Below are 10,990 nucleotides of genomic sequence, written 5' to 3'. Positions count from 1 at the left end.
ACTTATCTAGCTCTGCTGGATGCACTACTAGTTATGTGTGTGCCTGACATCTGCACCCACGCACTCAGCACAATCCTCCATGTAGGTTAACTTCCATTATCACCCACCATGAGCATGGTGACTGATCACAATGGTCAAACTAATCAGCGTGTTGCTCCCACTGGCAACATGCTGCTTAACCCACCAGAGCCACCATACACACGAACCAGCATTCACCCCATCTTGGTAATCCATCACTGCTGGCAGCACACTGCCTGAGCCACCCAACCTTTTCCAGATCTTTGTATCAACCTGACCAAGCCTCTTTCTCTAGTTAATCTCAGCAAGCATCACACCACATACAGGAGTTTAAGGCATCTTTAGTTCACTTCACTAGTATTAACTTATGTTTGCTACAGCCATTCACTGGAACTAGCTCCAGCGTTGGCCATGTTTGTAAAATGTCAAGAAAAGTTAAATGTTTATTTTGGATTCATGGATAGATGTTGCGGGCAGCATGGTGGCTGAGTGGTTAGCACTGTTGCCTCACAGCAAGAAGGTCGTGGGTTCGCATCCCGGCCTTTCTGTGTGGAGTTTGCATGTTCTCCCTGTGCTTGCGTGGGTTTACTCCGGGTACTCCGGTTTCCTCCCACAGTCCAAAAACATGCATGTTAGGTTGATTGGTGACTCTAAAATTGCCCGTAGGAGTGAGTGTGAGTGTGTGTGGTTGTCTGTCTTTGTGTGTCTATATGTGGCCCTGCGACAGACTGGTGACCTGCCCAGGGTGTACCCCTGCCTTCCACCTGAGAGAGAGCTGGGATAGGCTCCAGCAGATCCCCGTGACCCTGAGCCAGGAAAAGCGGGTATAGAAGATGGATGGATGGATGGATGGATAGATGTTCCCATCTGATCTAATAATGTCCTATAACAACAGATTATATAGCAATATATGTTTTCAGTCAGACATGAGGTAACTACTGAGCTACTATTCTTAATTTTTGATATTTGAAGTGAATTTAACTGATGATATTTTAGTAGAGTTAGATTTAAATGTTTATTGGCACAAAGTAAAGGACCTTAAAATATGCATTTCTGAGACCACCCTGCTTGATAATTCATGTAGGAAACCAAATGAAAAATGAAAAAGAAAAAAAAATATAACATATTTTAAGCTACTTAACTGCCCTCAGTGACTGTCATGTACCTTCAACTCAAGGCTTTAATTTGTCATACAATTGATAAACGACATCCATTCCTTGCTGCTGTCCGGGCCAGGTTTTGATGCAACGCCGCCACTTGCCGGAGCACTTGGATTGGCTGAAGGAGCAAGGTAGCCCGCAGGGACGGCTCCTTCCCCTGGTTCAGTCCTGTCAGTCGAGCGCGACGCGCGGCGCATACACACACACACACACACACTCACACACGCACACCCACGGCTCACAAAAAGCTTGAGGTGTGCGACTAAACCGGAGCATGAATTTGCCACCAAGACAAGACATCGATCCACAGCTCTAGAGCGACCAAGTGAACCTTTGAAAGGGGAAAAGCAAACGGAGACAGATTTTAACGCAGCATCTTCTCTGACTGGGGGCGATGCGCACGCTTCACACTCCATAACCTGTCACAGTTCGTATGTTTGCAAAAACAGCGCTGGATATATTTTCTGCAACTCTGTTTTTTGCGCTCGGGGTTGTGAGGATTTTCACTGCAGCGCGCAACAACGAGCGGCAATAGAGCGCGTTTGAGCGCAGTTTCTCACTGACTCGGACTTGCCTCAGATCGGAGTTTGACTCCTCATCATGGGGTACGGTGCACAAACTGACAGAGAAGGAGGAAGAGTGTCGAGATCATCTCCTGAGATGCCTGCCGTGTCCTGGCTATTGCTTTTTCTCCTGGTGGATATCGGAGCGGCTCAAGGTAAACTTTAACCTCTTGTCTGGGCCTGTGAACTTGGCATTACTTATCGGTAAAAGTTGCGTAAACTCCTGCAGGGTAAACTGGACAGGGAGCATCACCTGAATTCGTTTTACTCACAGTCGGTACAGATAAACCCACCTTGGCCCCGGGCTTTATTAAATATAAAGGGATAAATCCAATCTGGACTCTGTATCAAAACAAGCAGGCCTTTAGGTGGATGAGACAGGCAGAGGAAATTATGTAAAGATAACAAGCTATATGCTTCTGAATAAACTCTTCTCTGTAAGAAAATAAAACAGTTACAGCTGTTCTCAGTACACATTTAGGTTGGCAGGTAAACATTTTTAAATAACTAGAAAAGAGGTGGAGCAAAATCACCTGTTTCACTTAATATATCGAACACTGCACATTTCAGTCGTGTAAACCACTGTAGCCTGTTTCTCCAAGGAAAGAAATTAAGTGCTGTCGCGTTCCCAACAGAAACCATCAAAATGAAACTCAATATAAGTCGATATTTATGCTGCTTCTTTATATTTCCACAAATGAATCCTTAAAGATTGTCATGCACAAATATACTAATTTTAATTTTGCACATCAAAAATGTTTAGAGAGATTTAATCCATTGCCTGTGCTGGACCATGGTTAAAAAAAAAAACCAAAAAAAAAAACGTGATGTAGATGAAATAGTTATATGCTGAATGACATTTTAGTTCAGATTGCTATCCAGCTAGTACTGATTTAAATTTACTTTCACCTGGACATATTTCATGCTGAGAACACAATCTAGGCTGAATATGCACCCATTCATTTCCCTTCAGCATTCACTGGGCTGCTCATTTCCCACAATAACTCACAAAATGATTACGTATTGTTCAATCTTGATTTTGCATACCTATGAATGGTGTCATTTTAAAGTGAGCGGTCCATTCATTGGAAAACAAGCACATCCTCTAATGACGAACGATGCCCTGGGAATCTAGTTAAGTTTTTACGTAGTCTTGACCTTTGCACAGAGGAGAGGCATTTTTCTAGTCCTGAATAACCTGCTTGTTTGAAATGTGAGTGGTAAAGTTTGAGAATTGGCAGTTCTCATTTTCAACAGAGCACATCTCATATAGTCTAATTTGTCAGTTAACTTCAATCAGTGAGCACTTTTTTAAATCTTCGGTGTGTTTTCAGCCGTATCCTTCGGAGTTAAAGTCACCTGATGAAAGATGTTTTCTGTAAACCATAATAGCTGTCAGTTATGGAAAGCACTGAGACAATACCACAGCACCTGAAGCCATTTACTTAATCTGCTCTCTCCTGAGTGGGATTGTCTGTCAAACAAAGGGAGCTAAAAGGAACCCATCTGTGTGAGGGTGAATGCTCAGTATATGTTTGTGCATGTATGTCAGATGCCAAGTGTATATGCCTCTGGAGTTAAGGTAGGTGGTTTGTCTAAGGTTGAGGCTTAGAGCGAGAGCATCGACAGACTTAAGTTAGAGATCCAATCACATATTCCACAAAGCAATGAGGGTCTGTGCGCAGCTGCTCCAGATCTTCATCTCGCTCCTACATAGTTAATGAGCAAAAGAAGGAGAGGAAGAATGAAAAACAGCACAGGTCCGGTTTCTGAAGGGCAGGGAGAAATGACATAATACCCATTCCAAAACCTCAGAGGACCCTGTGTCATTGATTAGATGGGAATACGAACAAGGTCTTTCTCTGTCCATTAAGAAGTCAATACACCAGGAGAACATTGTTTGAGACTAATTAATGGGCCCCACTATTTTTGGGGAACTGATGAGCTCTACACATTTCCAAATCACTGGAGAGTCACTTCTTCAGTGTAAAACTACTGGCGATTTAAGTGGCTCACTTACCCAGACGCCCTTTGTCCCACCGTCCCCTTCATGATTATTTTGACTGCAACTCACTTCAGTAAATGTTCAGTATTTGTAGATATGTTTGATCTGACTATGTTTTATTTTTACATTTTGACTTTGCCTTTGAGAGGGATCACTCTCTTCCCCTCTACACACAGTAGTGAGCCCTGGGAAATGAGAGTGCTCATTAACCTGCTGAACTCTTGACAAAGGAGACAGGTTGAGACAGATATAAGCTGGGAGCTGCCAGAGAAGTAGCTGAGCGCTCTATGGCAGTAGCTTGATTGGAAACCCTTGGTGCCAGAACAGATGTACTTTGGTATTTCCAGCACAGCAGCAGAACTGTACACTATGCACAGTGTCTCTGCGTGTGTCATTTTAAAAGTAGATGCAGAATGTCAAGTTGTTACGGGAATACATCCTCTTAAAAAGGATAATATGTAAAAAAAAAAAAAAAAAAAAAAAGTAATGTTTAAAACAGTATTTCCTTTTGGGGGAAGACAAAAACAGGTTTTAGTTCTAATGGGTGGATCTGAGATATTAGGATTTGTTATTTATGAAACTGACCATTGAATGAAGGAGTACGCTGCACTTTCTTTATTGATTTCAACTATTAAATCTGCTTCAGAGGAGAGTAGTTGAAAGGAAAGGGGTGGGTTTAAGGAGGGTTTCTAAACTTTTAGCAAATTGAGACATGGATTAGATCTTGGAAATATTCTTAGAAGCAAAAGCATTCAAAAGCTGTGTATGCTAAATGAATGAATGATGAGCGGAAGAAAATCATATTTTAAGATGTTTATTTTCAAAGCTGACCTATAAAATGCATAAATATTGACATTTATATACTTTCACTGTGTTAGGCAGTGGTTGCGTTCAGCTTTAAGTCCAGCCCATGGGTGCTGGCCTTCCTGGGATTAGTTCACTTTTTCCACAATGCTGCTCTTATGTCTCTCTCTTCCTCTCACTCCGCGTTCCTGTCTATTCTGCCTCTCCACTTTCTGATGATGTGTCCCTCGAGGATTGTTTATGGAGGGAAAAGTTAAAGGAGCTTTAATATGTATGTTTCTAAAATGCTGTGGCTCGGCGAACACACATTGCTATTTTCCACACATGACGCTCCCCTCGATACTGATACGAGCACTGCATGAATGTTATTTCTACCATTACTATTGTAACACTCTTCCCCGTGGCCTAACAACTGGCTCCTTGGGGGCCGCTAACGTTACAACCGCTGCGGTCATTCTATAAACGGGGCTTGTGTGTACAATCAGCACATTGTGTGTAAAGAGTTGTACTTATAAATGACTTCCTACGAAGTGTCCAGTAGCTGGCATCATTACATGCTTAGAGTCGAGCAATTTTATGTAATTGAAGGAAATTAAGATTCAATGACACACTCACCTACGTGCAGGTGAGGGAAGAGGGCAGTGTACACTATGGTCAGTCAGCGCTGAGCGGGGTCAGAAGTGCATGCTGGTTGCTAGCTGTGTTACAGTCTGAGTGTGGTAGTGAGTGATAATTACTGTGAAAAGTGGCTGCTGAGGTTGCTTTCCTGCTCCACTTGATGTCATACACTATTGTTATGAAAGCAAAAAATATACAAGGGGCTATTTTGGGGCTGGGAACATTTTGCAGTCATCTGGCGGAGGAGAATATCTTCTGGTGTGCTCTTATTGTATCCAGGATTTTAGACATACAAAGCCACAAGTGCAAATTCCATTAGTGCGGGCAAATTTTATTACTTTATGTAATAAACCTGTTCTTTTAAATTATTTTTGAGGATTTTCTCTATTCAACTGTTTCTTTTCATTGCTTCTAAATTGTCATTTCAGAGCCTTCCCATCATCAGGATGTAATACTGGTGGAGAAATTTGAAATTGGCATATTATTTTTGTGTCTAATTCAATATATTTAGCCTAAAATTAGTCAAACCTAAAGATATTTAGTCTAATTAGCCCTCAGAACGCATCGTGTTTAATGTGTTTATATTAACACAATAATGCTATAAGTTGATAAAACACCCAGAGTCCCAGTAACAACACAGAATATTATCTCACTGCCAACAATGCTTCTGTTGTTTAGGTGCCCAGCTGCACCAGATATGAATATTTCACCCAAGCAATTTTCTATTTATTTATTTCTCTATTCATGCTGTCTGGCCAGCCTGGTGGAAGGATGCCTCTTCCAGTAAAGTAAACCTAAAAGTTTTTCATTTCTTTGCTTAATGAGATTTTTGTTTGAGGTTTCCTTCCTGCTCTCAAATTCCAGGTGTTTTGAAGCCACTTTAACTAGAACTAGACATTTGCAAGTAAACTTGATGGTTGGCGATTTCAAACTCCCGTGTGTTGTAGTCACCCTTTCTTCCAGAGAGGCAGATGAAAGAACAGGAAAGGAGGTACAGAGTTAAGAGAGAAGAGGGTGATTGCAAGGACACAAAAGAAGCAAACGGGTCAAAGATTAGTGGTGAGGAGTGGAGAGGAGAAGGAGCTGATGGTAGAAGCGAAGGGAGCGAGTGAAGGGTGAAAGCGAGATATGGAGCATGGGCAGGGACAGACAGAGGAGGAGAGGTGTCATTAATCACCCTGTGTGACACTCTCAACTACAGGGGAGCTTCAAAGTGCAACATTCACTTCTATTAGCAGTCCATTAGCAGAGCTCGGCACAAGTAGCAGCACTTGACAGGCAGGCCTGTGCCAGAATGGCTGACCTGTGCCTCTACACAACATATACTGCACCACCTAAATAGTGTGTGTGTTTTTTGTGAGGGTGGGGTAAGTCAAAGTGCACCACGGGGCATAAATTACTATGACATGTTGTGGCAAGTTTTGCTTTTTGGGCCACGGGCAGCAAATGAAAATAATTGTATAAAAGGTCCCACTTTCAATTACGCTACTGGATGAGATAGGACATAATGACTGTAAAGATGATGATGATGGTTGTGGTGCTGACCTGATTTCCTACCTGTGATATCGCCTCTGCCAGAAAATGGCTCTTCAAAGTTGAGATGGCTGATGCATTAGAGGTACAGTCATTTCTCATTCAAAGGCTTGTTGGCCTCTTACTAGCCAAGTGCCCTATGATTACAGGATCCCAGCCAAGGGGGGAAGGAGGTGTGGACCAGTGTCCCTGCTCTTGATCTACAGTTTATTTATGATTGGAGATCAGAGCCGACAGTAGGAAAATCAGGGATTGGCTGGGGGGATAGTGAGAAGAACAGAGCCAAAGGGGGAGAGAGAGGGGTGATTATGAGTTAAGTGGCCCTTCTCATGCCATTATAAGCAGTAAGGCTGACAGAGCACATCATGAGTGAGTATAAGTACACACTCCACCCCTGCCCTTTAATTTGGCATCATGGCCTCCCCCCTGGTGCACAACCACTAATGTCCTCCTGCATTTTTCTGTCCTTAACAGGAAATCAGTCAAGGACATATACAAATGGAGGCAAGTAGAAGTAACTAAAAGATAGTAGGTGGAAGGAACTTTTAATGTTGCTAGTTGTTTTGTGATTTGTGTGTGTGTTTTGTGATCACGACTCCTGATAACTATATAATCCTTATCTCTTTCTCTCAACAGCAGCATTTTATTGTAATTTTGCATGTGAACACAGCAAAAACGAATGTCCTGTACCGCTGCCATACATGCTATTCTACCTAGAAAAGAGGATTAGGGTACAAAATGCAGAGAGTTAGGGGGATTTGAGATGCTGCTGGAATGCTGGTACTCTTATGTATGCACACAGACACGATAAAAAGCTCAAAGTGCTGATGAGCTGTAAAAGGCCGAGTCAATGGGAATGCTGTTATTTCCCCAGTGTCCTTTAACAGTGTTCCCTGCAGTCTTGGTTGCCTGGCCCAGTGTGAAGCATGGAGGAGCCTTGGTAACTACTGCATAGCAAGCATAGCTTAACTCAGTTGTTGGATTTTAATGAGACCATGTCACAGCACCGGGAATGTTAGAAATATGGGTTTAAATTTCTGCAAAATGAATAGCTGTTCTAACAAAACAACATATTCAATTCACACAAAGCTGCACTGTTTGCAAAGAATTTTCATTAGTATACAACAGATGCCTGAACCATTTGCTGTTTTGTTCGTGCAGCTGCAGTGTAACAGTCCTTTTAAAAGAATATTATTGTCATTGAATTGTGTGCTTTGTTTTCTGTTCATGAATGATGTAACAAAAACCATAAATTATTGGAGAAACTAACAGGATCCCAAAGGCATAGATTCAGTAAAAGCTAAGCTCGCCTACCTGCACACACATATACATACACTTACATACATGAGCCTGAGCCAAATACCTTCAAACTGCACAAACAGGTATGAAGTTGCATCCGCAATTTGTTGTCAAGTCAAAGTTTCGCAAAAACAAAGAGTTTCTTTAAAGTAAGACATTGTGGCTTAAACAGATGATTGGATCGTTGAAAGACAGAGTTCTAAAAACAATCTTGAGCACGAATATCGTCATCTCAAGGTGCTCTTTCAATCCTCTGCTTTATCGCTGCCGGAGCGCCTTTGATGTTAAAGCCGGGGCATATGTACAGGTCTGATGAGAAAGGCCAACATACCACTGGGGCAAGACTGAGTGAGATGATATCAGGGGTGACTCATAACACCTGAGTCACACATGCAGTGTGGAGACTTTGGGGATCACCTGAATTTTTTCATGTCTCTATGAAAATCCAACATGCTCCCCAGAATGGAAATAAAGCTGCTATCTTTCTCTCTGTTCTGACTCTGATTGACAAAGCTAAACCCTTAATCCTGCCTTTGCCCCGTCTTGCGCTCAGAGCCAGAGCCCCACTAGTGGATTGGGACTAAAGCAAATATATAAAAGCCGTCCTGAAGAATAGGAACAATATTCATCTGTAATAAGTCATTTGCCAAGCTGGTGAACATTTTGTTAAGCCCTCAAGTGGATATGTCCACAAATTTAACATACCTGAAGACTGAAACAGTTGTTTCATTTTGTTGTTGTATGTGTCACTTCTCTGCATTGTGAAGAGGGGTGGTGGTTTCCAGACGCTGCAGTAACGTCTGGTTGGGGAGGGTTGTGGTCTATGTATGTCAGCAGAACAGAGAAAGGAATGGGGGGGGGTATGGGACGACTGGTCCCGACTGAAACATGAGAGCAGGAGACCCACGCTCCCCATTTCCTGTCTCCACTTTATCAGCATCTTGCTCTGTGTTATTTCTGCACTCTTAAAGCATCCGTTGAAAGCCTTGCCACAGATAAATGTTTGTGCCTCCTTGTTTTTTATGGGGCTCAAATGAGGGACTTTATCCGCCTGCCCCCCTTCTTCATCCTCTTTTCTGCTCCATTCCTGTGTCTGCTTTGAGATGCCACAAGAGAAGTTATGGCCTCTGGTTTACATTACGGTTTTTTAAAGATGGGCTAGGGACGCCTAAAAGGACAATGCTTGTTCTTGTTCTTCTGAAGGAATAAACTTTTACTAGACATTAGGGAAATGTCATGAGAAAATAAGGATTATTCAACTACACCGCATGTGTGCTTACTTTGCAAGAAATAATTCTGTCTTTACATTTAGATTTAATTTGATCTGGGAGATTGAGAGGTTTTATTTTGAAAAGAAACTTGTAGTTGTGTCCCTAAGTCTGCACTCCTTCACCTCTTTTATCACCTCATATGATAGCTTTCATTCTGACTCACATAATTCAGTATGCTTCTGTTTTCTTAGTTTTCTGCTTCAACACTTGTGTGTGTGTGTGTGTGTGTGTGTGTCTTTGTGTGTGCACGTTCTTGTTTGTCTGCATATGGTGGCAGAGTGTGTGTGTCTGCGTGTGTGTTTATTCAATAATAAGAGAGTCTGAGAAAGTCTGTTTCAGATAAATCTGTGTGAATAGCAGACCATTCATCCCCAGGAAATCAATCTTTCTCATAATTCCCCTCATTTTTCTTCCATCTGTTATCTACAGAGCTGCCAAACAGACTTTTAAACAGAGCGGACCATTACCAGAGGGCAAAATTAAATGTGTGTCAGAATGCCAGCCTGTAAAGTTGTTGTTTTTACTGAGTTAAATGAGGTGCTAAATTAAAGCTTCACAATTGGTATGCACCATTGTGTGATTAATCCCCCCTCCTACCCCCCACTATCACCCGCCATGTACTCCTGTTGGCACAAGCAGAGAAGAGTCAAAATGTCTGTTAAGAGTCAGGGATGTTTTTTAACAAAAAAACAAAAAGATGCTGTTGAAATCATGCTTGACTGTTGCTGGGATTTGATGAATGGATGTCTTTTTTGTGTGTAATTACTCTGTACAAGTCTCAGCAAACACTGTGGAATTCATCCCAAGCCACAAACCTTTTTTTTTTTTTTTTTTTCATGGTCAGGTTTGAACGCAACGGAAGAGTTTCAGAGTGGTCTTAACTGCCCAGCCGCCCAAACCAAACACCCTACTGTGTGACCTCTTCTCTTCATTTTAGGCTTTGTTACTGTGACTCCAGTATTAGTTTGCAACTGAAGATTGCTTTGGGTGTCAACACTTTTCTGTTTGCACAGTGTGTGTAAGTTAGCCTGTATGTGTGTGCCATATCTCCATGATCAGTCCCCGGTGACTTAAGTACTGGCAGACAGTGTTTAACTGGGGCAGCTCAATGGGTCTCATTTAAATGAGGCCCAGACAGAAGCCCCACGGTTAAGAGTTACATTATTACTCCTAACATGTAAAGGACACTGTCGAAGTTTCTCTAATTTGTGTGCTTGCCGGCAAGAAGGCAAACTGTGCCGTGTTTTTCTTTAGGAATCCATCAAGCAACCTGAAAGGATTGCTAATGTTTAAAATCTGCCATCTTAAAGGGCTCCAGAGAGACATTAAGTGGCGGTATTGTCTTTGTTTTGTATGCATTCTTCACTTAATGAATACTATGGAGATGAGGCTGATGATGCAGAAATCAGCCTGTGTGGCTGTAAAAGTTCACTGCTGTAAATGTCAGAATTGTTAATGAGATCGAGGTGTCAGTCTCTGCTTGCCCGACATGATGTTCGGATTGAGAACAGTCGAGTGTGACTGCCCTCACATTCACCATGTTTCTGTGTCACAGAACATGCTCATCACTGGCTGAAAGCGTGCTTGCATTAAATGCATTAAGAAATAAATACAGTACAATAAATGCAAATGTCCAAATTATGTGATTATGTGGGGATGGTGGTAGTGGAAAAGCTTCCTGCTGTGCATGTGCCCCTGTCAAAGAGTTAACCAAACAGA

The 10,990-nt window shown here is 42.1% G+C and overlaps 1 protein-coding gene across 1 annotated transcript in view; it reads left to right on the top strand.

Annotated features, from left to right (window-relative positions):
* The first annotated feature begins 1,384 nt into the window (after window positions 1-1,384).
* The window catches only part of unc5cb (unc-5 netrin receptor Cb), a 100,908-nt gene continuing 91,302 nt past the window's right edge, over window positions 1,385-10,990 (top strand). The window contains exon 1 of the mRNA XM_026297400.1: window positions 1,385-1,896. Within this exon, the coding sequence (XP_026153185.1) occupies window positions 1,779-1,896 (118 nt within the window). The 5' untranslated portion in view covers window positions 1,385-1,778. The remainder of the gene's footprint in view (window positions 1,897-10,990) is intronic.

Source organism: Mastacembelus armatus, chromosome 12, assembly GCF_900324485.2.
Source record: "Mastacembelus armatus chromosome 12, fMasArm1.2, whole genome shotgun sequence".
NCBI classification, from domain to species: Eukaryota; Metazoa; Chordata; class Actinopteri; order Synbranchiformes; family Mastacembelidae; genus Mastacembelus; species Mastacembelus armatus.
Note: the sequence above shows the minus strand (reverse complement) of the source record. Positions and strands in the feature narration are given on the sequence as shown.